Source organism: Lampetra fluviatilis, chromosome 33, assembly GCF_964198595.1.
Source record: "Lampetra fluviatilis chromosome 33, kcLamFluv1.1, whole genome shotgun sequence".
In the NCBI taxonomy this organism is placed as follows: Eukaryota; Metazoa; Chordata; class Hyperoartia; order Petromyzontiformes; family Petromyzontidae; genus Lampetra; species Lampetra fluviatilis.
In genome coordinates this window covers 3,795,981-3,818,525 of record NC_136307.1, presented here as the reverse complement: position 1 = coordinate 3,818,525, position 22,545 = coordinate 3,795,981, and the positions used below count along the sequence as shown (strand labels likewise).

Here is a 22,545-nt window from a genome sequence, read left to right as displayed (position 1 = left end):
AGGTTTCGTTGAAGTTGGTGTACTAGTATGTTCGCGTGCCTATTAGCATTATGGTGAGAGGTCAAGTGTTGGCGCTACAGGGTCCACATTAGCCAAATTCGAAATTACCCGCAAATTTACTCAATTGGGATTATGCACAGATGCATTGTCGGCTCCCCTACTGGCAGACGAATGCCCCAGGTCACGCTTGCAAATGAGACCGATCCTGGTCTCTTGAGTTCTCACCTGGTGAAATAAATATAAACTTGAACTGTAACTTATTTTCTTGTAGTTTTCTGTTTTGCGTTCTAAGAATATCGCTTGTATTTACAACTAAAGATTTTTTTTCCCATGTTTGGACCTTCTCTACAAAATACCAGTTTGAACACGTAAGTTTTATGCCATGAAGTGCGTGGACATTAGCAGAATGTCCTCTAAATAATATGAGCACAGTGGCTGTCCTGCAATAGCTGTTAGGGAAATGATTAGTTCTGTTGGAGTCTCTGACCCAGCGTTTGAAATTCCACATTTCCAAGGCAGGGCCAGTCCGTATCATTGTTAACTTCCCACAAATGTATATCTATGTTTTTGTTTTTATTAGCACCAGTAAATGGGCTAAACCATAGAGTGCAATCATAATTGGATTACCGTCTAGATTTATGACAACAGAACCATGAGTGTGTGTGCATGTGTGTGTGTGTGTGACTGTTGACCACCCACCCCTTCGTGTGCCATCATAGATGTTACTCGCAAACGGAACTTGTCCCGACAGTCTGTTAAGGCTACACGGGGGAAGTTTGTCTTTGTAAGACTTCCTGCATGAGACAGATTGCATGGTCTGTGTGTGTGTGTGCACATGTGTGTGCGTGTCTGAAAATAGTTTTATAGTTTGCATATCTCTCCAGCATATCTGACCAGATGGCACCGCTGTTCAAAGCACTCAGCTCAAAAAATTGCAAGGTTAGGAGTTCAAAACCCGGTCAATGGGATCAACTCACCCGATTGTCCCTCGCGGGCCAATAAATTAGATACCACTGAGAAAAGTCAGCGGTGGGTCATCCGATGGGAGAGACTGCCAACTGTCATGGGAATGTGGAATTTCAGCGACTGACTCCGGGCCGCGAACGGAGATGAACAACTGCCCGACCGCTGGGGTCAATTTTGCGATTGTCCATGAATTCAAAACGCATTTTGGTAACGACGTTACCTTGAGAGAGACATTGGCTACGTTTGCGTGGGAATCTTTTTTTTTAGTATTGGAGACATTTATCCGGATCAACAAAGTTCAACAAGCACAAATGGAAATAATGCAGGCACATTTTGCTTTTGCACGAATCTCAAACATACCCCAGGCTTTGATGCATTTTGTAAATTTCACTTGAATTGCTACCTAAGGCAAATCATCTGGTCTCCGTTTCGGTGCATTCAATGGAGGTGACTCCCTTGCGCTCGGAACGAATGCAACCACGTTAACCGTTGTTCACGTATTAGACGCGCATTCCAGATAATTCGCTTGAAAGTTAAATATTGCAATGAAACATTTTTCCCCGACGTGGAGCGACTTCAGAACGGAACCACGGAGCGAACGTCCCCTCGGCTCGATGCCCCGTTCACAAATGCGATGGAGGCATCACAGCAAACCCACTCGGCTCCCACCTGACGCGATGGTCATCTGGCAACCACCTCAAATGTGAAACCACCGACGCTGTCTCAGTCAACATCTTCTACATCAGCCGCGCGGAGGCGAATATTGCAATGGAAACGTGGTCGGTGAGAATCATTCCACAAAGTTGTTGTTGTTGTTTAAGATGTGGGGGGGGGAGGAAGAAGGAGAAGGAAACAAACGCACGCTGAGAGGTAACGTGCGATATGAGGAGTGATTGTGGTGGCCAAGATGCTGAATGATGGTGGTTGGGTGGTGGGATGGCGTGAGGAAGAGGCGTAGCGGTCAGCGCGCTGCGCTACGAACCCGGCCACCCGGGTTCGACTCCCGTTCACGGCCACCGACCAGTGACGATTATCTGAACCGGTCCTGGGCTTGGCCTCGGTTGACTCAGCCTCAAATGAGTACCTGGTGCGGTGTGGAAGCATCGCCACTCGGGATACTAATGCGGCCGGGCGTGGTGTTGGCCACTCATCATCCCCTTGTATGCTGCGCTGGCCGTCATAGGTGCTGCTCGCTAACAGCACTTGCCCCAACAATCTGTTAAGGCTATACAGGCGATCCTTGTCTTTGTTTTGGTGTGGGTGGCGGGTGTGTGCATGTAGGCGATCGGGAATTAGCAAACTCCTCTTTATTGAAACGCACGCACGCCAATCTCGCGTGAATGCTGTTGTCGGATTAAGAAGGACCTCGTCATCCCCACAGCCACTCGGGCACGAGCCTCAACCCCAACAATCACTCACTCGATACCACCACCACCTCCTCCTCCTCCTCTCTCTCTCTCTCCCCAGGCCAGACCCAATAGCGGGCTAGAGTCCGCCCCGGGGGACAGAGCCGAGCCCAGCCCAGCTGAAGCCCGGCCTCTTTCGTGTGTTTTTGTGTGTGCCTGTCTCTCCCCCCCTCTCCTTGTTTTGTCGTCTTCCCCTTTACTCCCCCCCCAACCCCCACCCCCATTGATCAGCCGCCTCCTATTGCACCGCATGTGGCTCGGAGCCATACATATTATCGGCGGGGTGTATAATAAGAGAGAGAGAGAGGGGATGGGATGGGCGAGTGAGTGAACAGCAAAAACGTGGGACGTTAGTGGTTTGGCATGCGTGTGCGTGTCTGCGTGTGTGTTTTTGTTGTTTTTATTCCGTGAGCAACATCGAGTCGAGTGCGAAGTGGTATTTGAGCCTGTCCCTTGCTTCCTCGAGGTCGACTCAGCCTTCAAATGAGCTCCCTGGCGTGTCACTGTGGGGGGGGGGGGGTGAGACAAAAGCTGATGCCCGGCGTCGCGTCGTGCTGGCCTTGACAGGTGCTCGCCAACATAACGTGGACCTACGACATTTATATCAAAGCCTAGACGAGGGGTCTTTGTTGGTAAGGTGGTTGGGTGTGGTTGTTTGGTGGTGGTGGTGGTGGTGGTGGTTGGTGGGTGGGGACGGGAGAGCGATCCGAGTGGTGTTGGTGGAGTAGAGGAGCGGTGGGGCAGGCGGTTAGCGCGCTGCGCTATGAACCCGGCCACCCGAGTTCGATTCCCGCTCACAAGCCAACACCAGTGACAATTATCTGTACCTCCCCTAGGTAGACTCAGCCTCAAATAAGTACCTGGTGTGCAAACATCGCCACTAGGGAGACAAAGGCGGCCGGACGTGGTGCTGGCCACCCACGCCCTCGTGTGCCGTGCCGGCCTTCAAAGGTGCTCACTAACAGCACTTGCACCCCAAAAGTCTGTGAAGGCTCCAACGGGAGGGGCTGAATCTTTGTCTTTGATCTTTGTTGGTGGAGTGGGGACGACTGCGTGAGTGGTGGACGTTCAGCAGCGAGCGGTGCAGCCAGACCGGGTAGGTACGTCCGGGGTGCGTGCGCGTGTCTCTGTTGGATGGGTGTTGGGTGAGTGGGGTGGGGTGCCGTGGGGTTGAGTGCCGTAAGTGGGGAGGGGGCAGGCGGGGGGAGAAGTGGGAGGCACATGGATGGGAGCGAAGGGAGGGAGGGAGGAGAGGGACGGGGTGGAGGGTGCGGCTGGCTGTTTGCTAAGGAGGACGGCGGAAGGAGCGCATCCTTTCTACCCCCCTCCTCCCCGAACACCACGATCCAACTCCCCCCCCCTCTCACCCACAGCCACCCACCCAACCCCCCAACCCCCCACCCACCCACCCACCAACCCCCCTCTTAAGTGTAGCCGTGGCTTGCGAGTTTTGCGCATAGCGCCGAGGTGTGCGCGCGCGCGCGTTTGTCTGTCCGCGTGTGTGTGTGTGCGCGCGCAAGCAAGGTATATAGCAAAGCCCTCTGGAGTTATTCTTTTGTAACCAAATGCAGCAGCAGCAGCAGATTTGTGCATCCGAGGGGCTTGTTGGCTCGAAGGCGAACGCCGCCTGCGCTCGTTAACGCGACGACTCCGTCTCCACGGTGTCGCGGGAGTTTTCCTTTCGCTCCCTCTTCGCTACAATTGCCGGGGGAGAGTCCGTCCCGACGGAGAACACGAAGCTTGCTTACTACTATCAAGACTTGGGAGTGAAGAGACGGAGGGAGAGAGAGAGAGAGTGACCGCTGAAGAAGAAGTGAACGCACGGATGAATGTGCTCGGCAGTCACATCTGAAGGAGAAGATGATGATGGTGATGATGATGATGACGACGACGCATGCAGATGATGTGTGTTCAACGCAAAGGGCAGGATCGTGACGTCGCTACGCCGGCTGATTGATTATAGCCACGGTGACAATACACTGATCACACGCGAGTGTGCAGTTTGCCGGCCTCTGTCGGGAGCGAGGCTGGTGGTGCTTCTTCTTCTTGTTGGTGGTGGTGGTGGTGGTTTTCAAGCTCTGGTTCTGGGATTACGGCGGACCTACAGCTGCCACCACTGGCGCTGAGAAGACTCACGCGCGGACTATGAGTAAGGAGGGCGTTGCATCTGCAGTCGGTGATTCGCGAAACTTGGTGGTAAGTTTTGCTCCCCCCTACGCCGTTGTGTTTTTGTAACAGTTCAGATAAACGAAGCCACGTTGGGCGTTTGCGTGCACGAAGAGCGTGAAGCGGTTCGCGCGCTGAGCTACTGAACCCGGTCAGCCGGGTTCGATTCCAGCTCACGGCCAACGACCAGTGACGGTTTTCTGAACCGGTCCTGGGTATACCCTAGGTCGACTCAGCCTCAAATGAGTACCGGGTGCGGTGTGTGGATATCGCAATTGGGGGGAGACGAAGGCGGCCGGGCGTGGTGCTGGCCACCTCCTCGTGTGCCACAGCGCCGGTCTTCATAGGTGCTCGCTAACAGCACTTGCCCCAATAGTATGTTAAGGCTATACGGGAGATCTTTGTGTTTGTGAACAAGCATGTACTGTCTATGTTATAACGATTCTGCACAGCTTTTGTCAATCCATCGGTTGATCGATGGTTCCCCCACGTTCTTGTCGGTCATGTGTGGAGGGTATTATTGGACCATACTTCACCGCGCTGGTCACAGCGAGTTCGTGAAGGGATCCGTGTGGTGGCTCGGCGTCGCTTCTGATGCCACTCGGCCCCTGATGTTAGCCGTGGATTGGGTGGTATTGGTGGTGGGGGATCGATCTAAGACGATGCCGAGTTAATCACAGCGCAGCGCGCTCACCACTGCGCCACCGCTCCCCCACTTACACATTGTTCACATGGATACAGAAACATTATTCACAACTCGGCTCACAAGGCGGCGGGGTGTCTCGCATCTCCTGTGCAGCAGTAACGCACGTGTAATGACAACTGCTTCACGCGCACGTGAGTTGAGATCGACAGAGGAAGAGTACACACACACAGCAATAGCCAATACGTGAATACAAGCCGCCCTTTGCCGTGTGCCCAGACACATTATCATACATCATCGATGTGTTACATTAATAAAGTCTACTTTTTTCTTGTGACAACGGCCAGGCATTGTAAGCCAGCGTCCAGGTGAATTACACAATCGCCCCAATTAGCAGTCCATTGTAGATTCATACTTCTCGAGGGATGCGATGTCGCCCGCTGTCGCGAGACCGGTTATGGAATGTCAGCTTAAGCGCAGACGGATCGACGAGATGATCGGTTCACGTACATGGGGGAGTCAGACGGACGGACTTCAGCATGGAGCGCTGGACCGCGAAGGGTTAGCGACGGTGTTGGGAGATGTCTTCATCCAGCAGTGGAGAGACAATGGCTGATGATGATGATGAATGTGGAAGCTGCGGATACGCGTTTTGGTCTGGGGGTTACAAGACAGTGTTGGAGTGTAGCTTGTGACTGACTGCTCGGCGAGGTGATCGTTCAGCTTGAGATCATTGCGGCCCATTGTCGCGTATGCATTTTGGGCCTCTTCTTTTTTTTTTAAAGGGACCCAATACGCATCACCACATGCATGGTTCAGCAGGGTTTCTGTGGTTCGGCCGAAAATCTGACCGGCCAACTAGGTATGTAAATGTTGTTTTTTAAAATAATTATTTGGTGTTATTATTGATCGATGAAATCGATATCTGATACAGCGGTGCAAAGAATAATTTACGTGCTAAATGTTTGACCAAAACCCATTATGATGTTCGATGTGTACAAATTGGATCTGTGATGTGCGTACATTAGCGGGGCATTTCTCGATTATTTCACGCGGTGGGTAATGTTTTTGGGCCATTTTTACGTAAATTATCAACAAACATCCTGTAACGAACAGTCATTAGCGCGTTTTCAGACTTGTTATGTATTGGGTTTATAATTGGAGTGATGCTGTAATGTTGAATGGCCTTCCAAAAAAAAGGATCCCTCTTGCATTCAAAGACCACAAGCATGCACCCCATTCCTCTGTAGCCCTGGCGTTTGCCAGTGTTCTATTAATAACGCCACGTGCCCTATTTTTACACAATAGCTGTTAGTGGTGGTGGTGGTTGGTCTCATGTGAGTCTCAGTAGAAACTACGGGGCTGTACTAATTGCCTTTGTTCTGAATAATAAAAAGGTGTCTCGTGCAAAACTGGACAAATTTCACCTGATGTGGAGAGGTTAGCGCCGCTGTGTTCTGAACCTGGTGATCCGAGTTTAATCCCCTGCCATGGCTAACATCATTGGCAAGTGATATCAGAATCGGGCATGCCCTGACCCTCCTTCACCTACCCATATTGACCAGCGTGGTAAAATATGGTAAAAAAAAACACACCCCACATGACTGGCATGGAGTGGCCTTCATCCACCGGTCGATTGAGAATGGCTGAGTTTTATTAAAATCAAAAAATGTACGTATTTGTAGTCAACAGTTTCACTAACAATGTCTCTGTGTCTTTGCGCGTTTCATCTGTCAGTGTTTACCAATTGTGCCCATTGATTTGTGGCGAGGCCCTAAAGATTTTCCGTTGTTGGAGGAGAGTTGGGAATGTGCAGTCTTGGGAGATGAGCGACACCGCGAGAGAGGATCACACGCTGCCCAGTATTCGATACATATGCACGTGTGGTCTCTGGTGTACAAAACAGACCTGCGTCAGTCGGTAAATACTTTAAAAAACCCCACCATATATATGCATCTAGGCTGTAAGTTGAGTTGCTTATGTAATACATAACCATGGTGGCGCGATGGCTATAGTCAAGCTCTTTTGTTGGAGGGGTAAGACTCTGGTAGATCACCCGGAGGTCTCATAATGCCACGAAAGTCCATTTTTTTGTCAGAATGTTAGATGCCCTGCCACCGCCGCCGCCGGCAAGTGAGCCACCACACACGTGTGTTTTGCCAGGCGGCCCCCGGTTTAGCCCACGTGCGGGACACTCTTTAAAAAAAAATAGTAACTCGTCCAACTAACACTCCCCGGCGCGGCACGCTTTCCGAACCGAGCCCTAACTTCACGCCGCTCCCGGTGGACTCTGCCGTCACGTTGGAACAGGTGGGCGGCGGAACCGCGGTCCGGGGCCCAATGCACGCCGACGTGGGACCCACGTCCACCCCCCTGGGTCACCCCTGGCATTCGCCTGTGGCCTCCCGAAGCTCCAGCCGCCCAGCCCCGGAGGGCTCGGCCCCCGGTTCCGGACTCAGAGGGCCTTGCCCCGACTGCCCCGCGCGACTGCCCTGCCCGACGGGAAGCGGCTGCCCGTCGTTGCAGGGCGTCCCCTGCCCTGGGGAGAGGGGCAGCGCATGGCCGTGCGAGAGCTGCTCGCGGAGCAGGATGGATGACCTCAAGCGGCAGGTCCACGACCAGACGTCGCCCGGGCACACGAGCAAGGTAACGTGGCCGGGATGCACGGCGCTACGGTGGCCAGATGGTACCTACTACCTCGCCTGGTATGGCAGGAGGTCGTGGGTTCGATCCAGACCCTGACACCTGCTGTGCGTTTGAAGTCTGAGTGTGTGTCTCTCTCTCTCTCCGTGGTCACGTGGATTTTTCTCCAGGCCCTCCGGGTTTCCACCTCCACATTAACGAATCGACGTGCGTTCAGAGTATTTGTCTGCCATACATTTTCACGTGATAAGCCACTTGGTTGGGCTATAATATGTGGCTAGGTTGCTTCTGAAAGAGAGCTGTAGAGCTCAGTGTATCGTACCTGGTAAAATAAAAAATAAAAATTTAGTGTGCTTTATGGGTGCGGAGAGATCCGTAAAGGTGACGGCGTTGTGCAAGGGAGAACGGTCGGAGTGATGGATTGAGATGTGTGGGAAGGTTTTAAATGGAGTTATGTGGAGAGTTGAGCAGTTGGAGAGGGCATACGCTTTTTTTTACGTAGTTTACTGCCATTAAGGCCGGCAGTAAATATTGTCATTGTCTCCTGGCTCAAACAAGCGTTGGGGCTGTGCTTATCTCAGTTGGCAGCTCCGAACCATCGGAGGAAATACCAAAGGCAAGGGGCCAGTCTTACCATAGCATGACCGCTGGTATGGTTCTCGAAGAGGTGCTAATTTTATTGATCTAGCAGGGATGACTGGGCAAGCTTAACTCCCCCAAAACTGGGAAATGAACTCAGAACCCTAGCAGTCCAGACATTGCGTTTATTAGACTTAGATAACAGTAGTAAAATAACCAAGTGAACAAGTATGCTAACCGTACAGCCTTTGTGTATAATGGTCTATTGCCTTCCCGTAATTGACCAATCATTTGATGTTGCCTTGAGAGTCCACTTGTGGCTTTCATAGACAAGCTCCCTACGCTAGATTTGTGTTGCCGTTGTTGCTGTTGAAAGTTGAACCCGCGCCACTTAATAGAAAAGAAGAACGAACCCTTTTCTCTTTTTTTTTGGCTCTACGCGCCACCCCGCGTGGGCGACAGGGCCACGCTTTTGCCGAGATTGACAGCTCCTGTCGGCGCAGCGCACACCGCCGGGCACGTTGACATCCGTACGCAGGACCCCTTAAGGGGGTCGCTTTTCACCGCTCGCGACCAAAACGCACCCCTTCAACCGCACGCTCCACGCATTGTCACAACAACCCCCCCCCACCCTCTCCGCCAGCCTTTTTTTTACTGCGAGGGCTCAAAACACAGAGGTCTAGTCCCTGCAGCAAGCGTCCGTTCGTCTGTCGTGCTACGCTCCGCAAACTCCCATGCACAACGTTTTGCCTCTTCCCCCCACCACCACCACCACCTCCCCCCCCCCCCAAAAAAAAAATACCCAGCAACAATAGACATCTCCCTAACCTTTGCTCGGCTGACCACCTGGTTTTCCCCGATCGTGGTGAGTTACTTTGTTGGTGCACACCGTGGGGGGGGGGGGGCAAGCCCTGTTTGCCAGACGATCGTGTGTGGTGGGTGGTGGTGGTGGTGGTCTTGGGCTGTCCCCGGGTGCTGCCACGAGAGGGCAGCACTGAGGCACGATCACAGAGGGCCCTTTTTTAGTGTGGCCACGTCTGTCTGGGGACGGTTGCACGTGGGATCGTTCGTCTTGACAGAGTCGCTTTTCAGCACGCAGCTTTAGAAATAATAATAATAGTTCAATTTGTAACGCGCGGAAATTTGCAGACGTAGTGGCCGCAACTCAGAGGCGTGGAGCCAAGCTCAGAGTCGCTCGAAAGCATGATTGTAGAGGTGAGTTTTTAAGTCTCTCTTGAAGGAGGCGATTGAGGTGATGCTGCGAATGTGCAGAGGGATATCGTTCCAGACTGTTGGGGCTGCCACCGAGAAGCGGCGCATAGACATGAGCATCCTGGATCTTAGTGAGCCACAATTATTGTGCGGCCATTTCAAGAAGGGGGAACGGTGGCGCAGTGGTTCGCCTGCTGCGCTTTGAGCCCGAAGACCTGAGTTCAAGTCCCAGCCCAGAGCTAAAAGCAAATGGCGAGTGATACATGCAATGTTCCTGGCTCTCTCTCCCCACCCATTCCCTTCACCAAACCCGCACTAATCAGCACGGTGAAGTATGGTAAAAAAAAAATCCTCGCGATTTGGAAGGCATCTTATTTGGATTTCACCAAATTCATGCATCACAGATTTGCCCATTGCTTCTTCTCATCAATTTCATTCACATCATGTCCACCATTACATGCACGCGTGCACCGTTTTTAATTCTTTGTCGAGTGCCTTGGTTAAGGTGCCATATAAATTCCGTTAAGATATGATGGGTACTGTAAAATATTGTTTGACCATTATAATAATTGGTGTGATTTCCCCGCGTAATTCTGCAGTCCCATCCTAGACGTTATTCAAAAGTCTATTATTTTCTTTCTCAAACGACCCTGGGAAATGTGTCATCTCAAATTGGTGTTCCTGAGACAGCGCGGTGGAAACTCCACGTTCCCATGGCAGAGGCCAGTTTGTCTCGAGCACAGCCGCTGTTTATGCCGCACAAAGGAGATTTCCTATTTTGTCGACCATGGATGGTGGATGATGGGCCGAGTTGACCCCCCCTCTCCCCCACAAATGAGCAACCGGACTGAAACGCATCCCATTCAAATGACTGCAGCTCTGTTGCAAAATTTGGCCGAAAAAAACGTATGCAACATTGAGTGACTAATGCCACGGGTATTTATGTAAAGAAATATAAAAAACAATAAAACCCAATGTTGCACCAACTCGTGTGCGGAAGAACCTATAACGAGGGCATAAATTTCACTGGATCCCATAGTTATTTTGGAAACATCACCCATAATTATTATTGGCCGTAATTAATTGTATTTGCAGAGGTATCTTGTTTACAGTGAGTACAATGGAGCCAAGGCCGTTTCTGTTCAATTTGTTCACTTGCAGCCACTAAACAGAGTTAAGAAATTTCGATTTAAAGCTTTCGTGACTGCAGGGATTCATCATCTTGGTTCTTTCGGTAAAGTCACGTAGAAGGGAAATAATAAAATAATACAAATAAAGCCTAATAAAATAATTCTCACGACGTTTCGGCCACAACGCAAGCAGCCGTCCTCAGGTGAAGACCAGGTCTGTCGGGGAGATAACGTCTGAATTTATTATGTTTAATTTTTATTATTTTATTATTTGCCTTCTACGTGACTTTACCAAAAGAACCATGAAGAGTTAAGAAAGACAAGTTTCTCTCTGTTCAAACGAGTGTGTGACCTGGCTCATCTCTGTTTACAACCCTACCCACTCCAGAATTTCTACATTCCCATTCTTTAAGACAACCACTTCATTAACCCAGGTCTCCTGTGCAAAATATATATTTTTTCGGTGTTCGTAACCTTGCTCATTTCGTCAAGGAGCATACACCAGCACGGGAACTTCGGTCAACCTCGCAGCGACTCTTGGCTGGCCATCGAACAAAGGCGGTCACTGAATCACTGCTTTCAGATGCGCTTCTGCGGCCGTCTGGAATGCTCTTCCTTCCGATATTAGGAAACCACTTGAGCAATGCACTATTACATCTAAACTGAAAACCCATTTCTTTAGAAATGCTTTTAGTGTTAAGTTTGTTGTCCTCTCCCCGCAGCTCCGATTGGCATCGTTGGCTACGTACGGTGTAAAAGAAGTTCAACATACATACATACATCATCATACACCGTTTGGTCTCAGTGGCCTGGGCTCCGGGCTTCAATGAGGAGGGAAGGCAGTTGGACAGGGGGTCCCATATTATTCCATGCACCAGGGAACCATGCCAACTGCACTAAACCACTGATGATGCGGTTGATATAGCAAAAGGACCGGTACATAATTACCAACTCTAAGGAAGCTTGACATTTTGAATGTTCACCGAGGTAGGAGAGAATTAACCACAACGTTTTCCTTCAAAAAAAAAAACCACGGCGCATTGTGTGATGCAGGCTGCACTGAGGTTGTTTTAATTAATTTCCCACATGTTGACTCACAGCGAAGAAATGGTCAAATTACCCAGCGTGTACTTAATTTGGTTCATTACGTTGCAACACAGCTCATTTTGCATTGCGAACAATGCGCACATTTCTTAGGTGACGTGAGAATGGATGAATCGAACAAGTTGGTTGTCGTAAGAATGCAACGCCAAGCCAAGTCATCCTTTTGTTTTCAACGTCATGAATGTCACAGTGTAAAGTTGTCGATTTTGGAACCGGGCATTGAGTTCTTGCGGAATCATTCATAGCGTATGCTCGTTGTTTTATCATCACCGAGATGGTTTGCAAAGTGAGTAGCGTACGCTGCGGAGTGCCCCAGAAGTGTATTGCGCCTTTCCGTTACTGCAGCGGCACAAAGTGTTCATCGTCGATGAAGCTGGAGCACGTGTCACTTTAATGGAACGATGATTGTGCAGCAAATCACAGCAATTCGTAACGCACAATGTAAATGTCAACGCGAGTGTGAAACATTCTTACTGCGCGCATGTGCGACATTGCATTTAATTGGCAATTGCACAGACACATTGTAGCCAATACATTTTTAGAAATGTTTAAATCCTGGCAGCATGCGAGACGTAAATTGAAAGTTTACAAAGGCGAGAGAGCGGGAGAGAAGATGCGTTTGCAATGCGTGCCTTTCAAGTCTTGATTGAGACATCATTTCTTTAGAACTGCTTTTAGTGTTTAGTTTGTTGTCCTTCCCCCCACGCACTTCCGATTATACATACATACATGTAAATTATAAAGCATGCCAATAAACACGTTCAACTTAGTTATCCTCAGCATCTGTAGGGTGCAGTTGCTGTGAGTGAGTGCCACGTCAGGCCAAAACAACTTACGTGAGATTTCGATTTAAAGCTTTCGTGACTGCAGGGATTCATCTTCTTGGTTCTTTCGGTAAAGTCACGTAGAAGGGAAATAATGATGGGGTAAGGCCAGAACTGCACCCCCAGCCACCTTTGCATTTCCCAGTATTCATTGAAGGATGAGTTTACCTCGGAGATGCTCAGAGCAGTTTAAGATACTGCTTGCCACTCGTGTGCTGTACGTGGTCAGGAATTGAACCTGGTCTGCCAACATTGTAGTGCACAGCGCTAACATTTCGCACGCACGCATGCACACAACACTATATTTGTTTTAATAAACGAAGCAGGCGGCAAACACACAGTACCTTTATTTTGAAACCACTTTGCAAGTGGATCTCAATAATGATAAGCAGGTGGCAGTCTGGAGATAGGGCCAAATTCCAAAGTGTGAGATCGGACAGATTTTCAAAAGATACGCCCCTTGTCATCTTCAAGACGTTTCAACTTTCCATTGGAGGGCACATAGTGTAGATCGTTTGCGCCGGTGGCGATTCTCCGTGATAATGCTTTGTCTCTGATTTTTACATTAAATTGTTTACGCTGCTAGCGAATGTGATGAAATTAACGCGATGTCCTCATTATCATGCTTTTATTCACCAGTGTTGGGACGTATTTTATTGTTGTGCTTCGATAAAAAATATTTCGCCCTTTGAAGGAAGTCAGCTGTTGTCACCTCATGAATATTCTCGTCTTTGCCACGGTAAAGTGGACATTTCACCGGGAGCTCAGCGCCACGCAAAATTACCGATCAGAACCTTCGAAATTTCCCCAGAAATGTGTGTGGAGACACCGTGACTTGAGTGACTGCTCGTGAAGTGTGATGTAATCATGCATGCACAACGTTTGCAATCGATCCCGTTGAACCTCATCACCGCATGATTGTCTGCTATGGGAGTGGGCCGCCCAATGAACGTAAGACCAGTGAGCCAATTGATGCGTTAATTGCGTACGTAGTGACGAGATGCGCTTGCTAATCACGCTTGCCTTTGGTAGACGCTGCTCAAGTAGCGATAGGTAATTTCCTTTGCCTGCCATAAGCCATTGGAATTCCACATTCTTATGGCTGCATCAGTCTGTCGTTAAGTTGGAGTCTGCGCGTAGCTGGATTTGTCCTTTTGAGGGTTTCGTCTGTGGAAAACTTCAAACAATTTTATTGAGTTTAAGAACAAACGGCCTTTGCACCTTTCAACTAAATGCTTTTAAATTCCAGTGAATCGCATTCCTTACACGTTTACAGCCAGGCTTCTAAACAGGTCTGTGTTAAACCATTTGCCCCCCCTCCCCTCCTCGGCCATAAATGTTAAATTGTTCCACGCCACTGACATTTTCCTCCCCTCTGCCGCCCGACCTCCCTCCCTCCCGTCTCTTCACTTTGAAGTGCTTTTTTTCTTGTTATCATTGCGCAATGCGTCATCGTCCACGATAGAGGTTTTTTTCTGGGTTAGATCGCCTGAATATAAATGTTGTGTCGTTGAACCGGCCACCACCTCACACATCCAATTAGAAAGGGTTGTCACGTCAACAAAACGTGGCTATTCGGTACCAGTTCAGCACACCGGCGTGTTGGAGAGTAAACCCACAACTTCTACAATTCGAGTACGGCGGTAATTACAGCAGCCACTTATCCTCCTGTTTCGGTCTTAAACAGAGGCATAGATGTAACGTCGTCACTAGTGAACCAAGTGCGAATCTAAGCCAAAAAAAACCTCTATCATGGACAATATCGGTCGCGAAAGCCTACGTGTTAAACTCACAATGCGTCATCGTTTGAAATGCAAATACATGTTTTTACGGCGCGGTATCTGAGAGGAAGTGCCTTCGTTGTGACATCATTGAGTTAAGACTTCTCGCACGTGGTCGAAAGTAAGTTCCTCATTCGTGACGTGAATTGCTTCATTCTTAAAAGTTTCAAGTCTCCGCGCCTGTAGGAAAGTTCTGCTAGGGAGACAGAGGTGGCATCACCCGTCGTAAAAGAGATATAAAACCCTAAACGTTCCAACTTAGGACGTGGTCACAATAGCCAGTGGTGCAGAAGCTTTAACACCGGAGCAGCAAGTCCAAAGTTCCACGTGAAATTCCCGGTGGAGAATCTTTACGTTCAGTCATTCCCACTTCGTCTCTTCCCACGCGGCGGTGACCAAAATCTAACTTCATTACAGCTGTGGTCCATCTTCTTGGTTCTTTCGGTAAAGTCACGTAGAAGGGAAATAATAAAATAATACAAATAAAAGATAATAAAATACAATTCTCACGACGTTTCGGCCACAACGCAAACAGCCGTCCTCAGGTGAAGAACAGGGCTGTCGGAAAGACAGCGTCTGAATGAACCAACCCACCCCAGCCCCTACAGCTGTGGTTTTTATTGGTCCATGAATTACAAAACAAGCTTTAGAATTACAGAACAAGAATGAGCGTGGCATACTGAACTCGTTGCACGGATCTCCTTTAGTAAAATAGCCACGCGACTGGCTAAACGAGATCGCCCGTTCAGATCAAGCGACAAAACTCAAACTTTCCAACAAGCCTTCGTCTTTGGAACTGTTTGAGTGGCAGTACAGACGCTGATTGATGGCTTGGTGGGCAATACAAGGCATCTGCACATTTCCGGTTCGTGCCTAGAAGTTTTTTGGCATTCATTTTTCTTAAATGAAATTCGTTTATTGTCATTCAAGAACCCGGAATACAAAGTAGATTTCAAAAAGTGCGTGTGTGGGGGGGGGATGTGTAACAACTTCGCGAGCAATACACCCTCAAAATTAGGGATCGATCGTTGTGGGGGGGGGGGTGTCCGGGCTCGCTGTCCCTGGGGTGACGATCTGGAGCACTGATGCATTTTGGCATTCCTTTCAATTTAAATCCTTCATATTAAGTTCACTTGCTTGCTTGCTTGCGCGCTTACGACCGTGCAAATCTTTCGGTCGTTTTTTAACCCACTTCCCGTGATCCAATCGAGCTGACATTTTGCACACAGACTCGTTGTGCGTGACAATTTATTTTCGTGATAATTTTTTTCCCAAAATGTTACACTTTTTAGGAAAACATAAATAGTATTTAATTACCAATTGCTTAATGGTGGCAGGCAATCATCTGACCCATAGGTGGCAGCCATCTCAAGCCAGAGGACGAGAGGACTCTAGCCGCCACGCATATAAAGGATTTATAGTGAAAAACTTAGTTTTTACAGGTTAATTTTTAAACTTGCCCGGTTCTCATTAGTGCAAGTTGCTAACAGCAATGCAACTCTATGCTAAAGTTGAGTTCACGTTGGTGAAACGTTTTGGCAGTTGACGCCCTCCCGCCCCTTCCCCCTCCCCCCGAGTTCTATTCCTGCTCACGACCAATAACATTGGCAAATATTTGAACTGGTCCTGGGGCTCCCCTTGTTCACATTGGATCATCTGCCCACCCCACCCCAGCCCCTTTCCCCCACCCCGGGTTACAGACGAACAGAGCTAATGCATGGCGGAAGCGTTCTATGTTACCGTTCTCTGAAAAGCGTTAAAAACGGGGAGCAACCTAGTGGCCTCAAAATCAAACGCATCTCTCTGTGTGCTGCGCTACCGTTGCTCTGTGACCCAAGTAACCCTTCCCGAAGAGACGCATTGGCTCAGCAGGGGTCCTCACCTAGCGAAACAGAGTCTGCTAACACTCGCGCAGAGCATGAACTCTATGTTTTGAAAAGCAAACACGTGTTTTAGATGTAAAAAAAAAGCAATAATCGGACGGAGATTCACAACGGGTTTTGTTCAGAGTCGTGGGGCACCACAAGCTGCCGTTGCAATATTAAAGCACATTCCTGAGACTGAGTGGGAATCCCCAAGACTCAAGCACCACGCTACGGCAAAACCCACCACGAATTCTAACGTGGCAGAGATGAGTGTCCCCACGATTATCTTGCTTGCATCTCTTATTGGCAACGGTTGCCTTTAAAAAAAAAGTCACATTCATGCACGTGTCTCTCCCCCCCTCTCCCTGGGTTGTTGCTCATTTCTCTGAACAGCCCCCAACCACCACCTCGGAGGCCACGGTGAGGATTCCACTTTCGCAATGGCAGGGTCCACACAGTTATCTCGTAATGACGGGCACTGTCGGCGTCCCATGAAGTGAAACCCATTTTGATTAGACCCCGGAGGGACCATGGCGCTCCCAAACCGCAGTGGCACCCACACGTCACATCTGTTATTGGGAGTCACCGTATTACCGCTGCCCTCTGTGTCAGAAAACCTAACATTTGCCCGTGAACAAAGGTGAGAGAGGCGCCTCACTTAATGGTATTTTGAGTTTCGCACTTTGAAAATTGTCGTTTGTTTTCTCCCCATCTTATCTGCTGTGGAATGCGACTCCGTGCCGCCACCAGCACAGAACCGTAAACCGATGTTGTGTCTCAACGAGTGCATCCTGTCGAATATTCCGGAGATAAACAAACTAGGTTTAAATGGGGGCTCGCCGCATGCGAGCGTGTTGCTATTGTGGTGGTTAGCGCGCTGCGCTATGAACCTGGCGACCCGGGTTCGATTCCCGCTCACGGCTAACACCAGTGACGATTATCTGAAGCGGTCCTGGGCCTCCCCTAGGTCGACTCAGCCTTAAATGAGTATCTAGTGCGGTGAGGAAACATCGCCACTGGGGAGACGAAAGACAGCCGGGCGTGGTGCTGGCCACACACACCCTATTGTGCCGTGCCGGCCTTCATAGGTGCTCGCTAACAGCTCTTGCCCTTACAGTCTGTTAAGTCTATATGGGGAACCTGCGTCTTTGTTGTACGGTACGGACAGTGATTCGTTTAAGTGAAGTCCTGGAAGTTACGGGAAGTGCTGCGATTGAACACGTGGTTTAAAAACAGAACTGACTCTTGGAATTGGTTGATTCGAATCGCAACTCCGAATTACGACAGCTGATCAGAACTTCGAGTAGTGGAGGGTCATCACAGGCTCAATGGGCGTAATTTGATTCCAGCCTTCGTTGCTCTGGGGTACAACACACGAGCCATGTTTGGGTTATGGTTTGCAATCACTGGCACCGGCCATGATAGTGTGGAATTTCCACTAAAGACTCCAGACCATCGGCAGCGATAACGCGCGGTGTCCCGTGTTCATTTAAGCATGGGGGGGCAGAGAGAGAGGGGGGTGTGGGTGGCGGTGGACGCTTTGACCCTTGACTTTATATCTCAACGTTGCCGGCCTAGAGCAAGGACGAGAACGCTCGAACCTCCCTTGAATGGCGAGCACGATAGCCGACAGAGATACGCCGATGGCCCTGCGACACCGCCGCAGTCTGCGACACGCAAGCCTCGACACCACAATCTGCGACTCGCAGTCTGTTCGGAGCCGCGTGCGTGTCAGAGCGAGGCGGCGGCTGCGGCGGCTGCAAGCTGATGTGGGCACCCTTATTATGGACCCCCCTAGGAGCTGAGATGACAATCGGGTCAGGGAAAGTGGAAAAGTGCCCCGGTGTTGACTCAGTGCCCCATTTGCACCCCTCTCTCTCTCTCCTGCCGACAAGCCACAGGCACCACCACCCTCGCTTGAACCTCGCTTTGACGTCCTGTAAGTGAGAGGGATGCTTTACACCAAGGCTGTAGTTGTGGTTATGGTTGCACTTTATTAATCCATAATCTCTGCCATTACATACAATGAAACAAGAAAAGGTAAAAACGAAAAAAACAGAGCAATGTAATACAATACACTATTAGACATTATTGGAAAAAATAAATAAAAAGCTCATCCCATGTGTTACTTAATTTTTTTATATTTTTGGCAGGAAACTCGTTTTCAAATTTATATTTTTTTTCTGGGGGGTGGGACCCCAGACCCCCTGGAAGATTTGGCCCCCCCCCCCCCCCAATGTTGACGGCCTTGCTTTAAACAGTTCTGGTGCCTGCAGCTCTCCGTTCTGCTATGCTGCGTTGTTCATCTGCCGTGTTTTGTGGGTTTGGAGGAACGAAGTCACGTCCGAATCGAAACAGAATTAAACTAACAAAATTCCACGCCGAGGCAGTCATTTGCTGAACGCGTAGAATAGAAACAACGTTTGGCCACGTGGCACTGTCATTTGGAGCGTTCGAAAGGTTGCAAATTCAAATCCCATTTGGTTGCTGGCCAAACCCACCGTAACTCCTTTAGGGAATAAAATAAGTACAACTTTGTCGGCGAATAACAGAATTTGTCATCTGTACAAACTGACTCAGCACCACGGGAATGATTCATTTTCCTCCACCAGATCAGCGCTGCCTACTTCCGTCGACTATTTTCAGAGTAACGCGCGCTGCGACATATACCGTTGTCGTGCAACAGAGGCGGCAACTTAAAATGCCTCTTTCTCTCTCTCCCACCACGCCTCACTTCATCCCATCCGTCCACAGCCCAGGCAACCCACCCCCCCCCCGAGACGATCGGAGGAGCTGGCATTGTCACACCGACTGCCAAAGCGAACACCCGACCGGCAGTAATTGTTCCGCTTTACATGACGGCAAGCGAGGTACTGCTGCAAGCCAGAGGTCGAAAATGTGTTTTTATTCCGTACCCGTACCCGGCCACACCAGGGTCGCAAACGGGTACCCGTACTCGGCCGGGTACGGGTAGCCGGGTATCGGGTAGGGTACGGGTATCGGGTACCCGGTTGCGACCTCTGGGATGAAGCCATGTTTGCAGGCGCGGGTGGGTTGATTCTAGGAACTTGAATTGTGAGAAGAGACAAGACGTTGGGAAATGAGTGACAAACGGTGACTCACCAGTGACTCACGGCCTACCCGTACCCGTACCCGGCCGCATCAGGGTCGCACGCCATCGCTTGATTAAGAAGTACCGTCCGTGGGTCGTGAAAAGAATCTGCTACGGCTTGCCTGTGACCCTTCTCAATTCGCCAAACTTTTGAGCAGCGGTTGGCTCTGGAGTATCTGGAGCACAACGTGTCAAAAGTTAATCTGCTAATACGGGGGGGGGTGGGGGGATTAATTTGTGAAGGATGTCACGGAGTCGAGCTCTGCACCAGATAAGTCGCGCTCGTTTGGATCTGCTTTGTTCCATTCAAGTGCAGAGCTGTGGGGATGTAACACAAGTGGTTTTATTTGGATAAAGGTCTAAAACGTGTACCCCCAATTCAACGGAGTAATGAGCGACGCGCGTCTTCAGAGGCAGCCTTGAGCTATCGGTAGATATTCCACCGCTCTCTTCGTACAACGAGTGCCGTTTAATCTTTGTGTGGGGAATTTTAAGAGTTTGCAGAACCCCCCACCCCCCCCAAACCGAACGAAACATTCCTAGTTTATTGCACGGTTAATTGGAGCAGGTAAATCTGCTGTAGTTAACAGGGGAATCTTGGTTGGTGGTTATAAGAAAGTTAATTGTTTTTCATTAATGTGTGTGGTGTATGCTTTCCGTGGGGAATATGTATATACACATGCGCATGTGCGTGTGCTTATATGCGTGGGGAGCAGTAGTGTCGCGGTTAGCACGCTGCACTACGAACCCGGCGTCCCGAGTTCGATCCCCGCTCACGGCCCACACCAGTGACGATGATCTGGGCCTCCCCTAGGTCGACTCAGCCTCGAATGAGTACCTGATGCGATGTGTAAAACACCCCGTCGTGTGCCGTGTCGCCCTTTTACAAGTGCTCGCTAATAGCACTTGGCCCAACAGCCTGGTCAGACTATACGGGAGATCTTTGTCTCTTTTTGCATGTTCGTGCCCATATTTGTGTTTTACTGCACGCGTGCCCGCGCGCGCGCGCGCACGTGCGCGCTTGTTTGCGCACACGGGCACGAAGCGTGAACTTCTGGTGGAATATTCACGCACCATTAAACACGAGAGTACACAAGGGGACAACTGCTTCTTCTCGGAGGGATGCGGGGGGAGGGAGGGAGGGAAGGCGAGTTCACTATCAATTCCAAGCCCCAGCGTTTGGGCCCCCCCCCCAACTTGTGCAAACCAAATTTCGCGGTGCATCCGTGGCAGCGTTGTGTCTTCAGGGGTGCGTGTGCCAGTGCGGGGCGGCGTTCGTCAACTTAATTAACGCAGCAAATTAATTACCGCTTGCGACGAGCGCACCTTTGTTCGGAGTTAAATTACAGGTCGCCGACCTCCCCAGTCTGTGGAGACCACCGCTGTCCTAACTTTGCCCGCGTGGCAAAAACCAGCAGATGCGCGGCAACGCGTATTACCCAATGTGCATATGAATTGAACGCCGATTTGCATATACATAGATGCTTAAATTGCATGTTATGGGAAAGACGAGCGGAAGTAAAAAAAACTTGGCATGTGTCGGTCCCAAGGGACCAGGGCTTGTGCTAATCGCGCCTCTCTACAATACAATGCCTTTTCCGCGATGTTATTTTTGAGCCATCTCATATCAACAGTGGACGATGTGCTTATTAACCCTTTTTCTGCTCTGAGACGTCTGCAAGTTGCAGGGTGGGTGTCCCGTTCGCCGCTGAATATCGGAACGCGCAAACGGCTCAGCGTGTATTTTATTTAGAGAGGCGTAGCACCACTGTTTTTAAAGACATTTGTACTCACCGCAGAGAACTATAGTGACACGACCGCAATCCATGATAGCTGGCGTCAAACTGGGCCACACGCCCTCCCGCATGGCATTTTACTTCTGGTTCCGTTCCAATGACGTACACGTACATGTACGTCATCGGACGTGTACGTCATCGGAATGGAACCAGAACGGGTTAAAGTCACAGCAGTTCCAGCAGTGCTGTAACTTTCTATTAATGAATGTTACCAATTCAAATTTTCGTTTCACGCAGTAAGTTTATCCTTTTGTTGTGATTCACAGCTTTACAGCGAGAAATATAATTTGAGAGGCATAAATCATACGGTAATAATTTGAGCCATTTCGTCAATCCACTGCTGGGTGAAAGCCGCCTCCGCCCCCCACCTCCCCCCTCCCGTGCCACGTCACGATGTTGGTCCGTTGAAATGGTAGGCAAAGGGTCACAGGATGTAGTCAGATATAACTCGCTGTTGATATTATGTTCATCATGACAGAGAATCAAAGTCAGGTTGCTGAGTTCACAGCATTGTGCCACTGAATGCGGCTATATTTAAATGTTCATCAATGATCACTCATGTGCTACTTTTATTCCATACATTTTATGTCATGATTCTCCATTCTTAAATGTACATTTAGCATAGCTCATACCTTGGTGGTCCCGAGTCAGTGATTAAAACATTCCTCGTTACTGTGACAGGGACCAATATACTCATAGGGAATCAATCATATTTGCTCCTGCAATCCGTCTGTTCATGACAAAGAGACAGCTGATTACAGCATTGCTGTGTAAAACTGAGTTACCTACACGCTGATCGATTCTCCTTCATGTAACACTGTTAGTTCCTTTGTCTTGTTCTGCAAAGTTGTAATTCGCTTAAGATAGATTCCCACTGCTCCTAATAATTAATTCCACCTCTAACCATTGCGGCTGCGGTTGTTAATGCATGTTGGCTCACTCACTTTAAACACAATTGGCGTTCTTTTCCTTCGTATTCTTCTTCTATCATCGGATTCTATTGAGGGTGAGGGCTGTCACGCGATTGGATGAAAAGTTTTGGTTAAAACATTCGTCACAGCTAGCAACCCAGGCAGCCTAGGATGGTTGTGATCTTGTGATCAAAGACGGTCACTGCATCGCGCGGCGCTTTCAGATGCGCTTCTGCGGCCATCTGGAACGCTCTTCCTAACCGATGTTAGAAAGCGACGCACTTTGAAATCTAGAATGATAACTCATTTCCTTAGAACTGATTTTTGTGTTTAGTTTGTTGTCCTTCCCCCGCACCTCTGATTAGCGCGGTCCGATACATCCGGTGCAAAAGAAGTCCAACATTCGA

General features: G+C 49.5%; 1 protein-coding gene across 1 annotated transcript in view; it reads left to right on the top strand.

Annotated features, from left to right (window-relative positions):
- Positions 1 to 22,545, top strand: part of LOC144943873 (uncharacterized) — an 89,959-nt gene that overhangs the window by 16,153 nt on the left and 51,261 nt on the right. The window contains exons 2-3 of the mRNA XM_078871709.1: positions 1,547 to 1,749; positions 7,492 to 7,827. Of these exons, the coding sequence (XP_078727835.1) occupies positions 1,547 to 1,749; positions 7,492 to 7,827 (539 nt within the window). The remainder of the gene's footprint in view (positions 1 to 1,546; positions 1,750 to 7,491; positions 7,828 to 22,545) is intronic.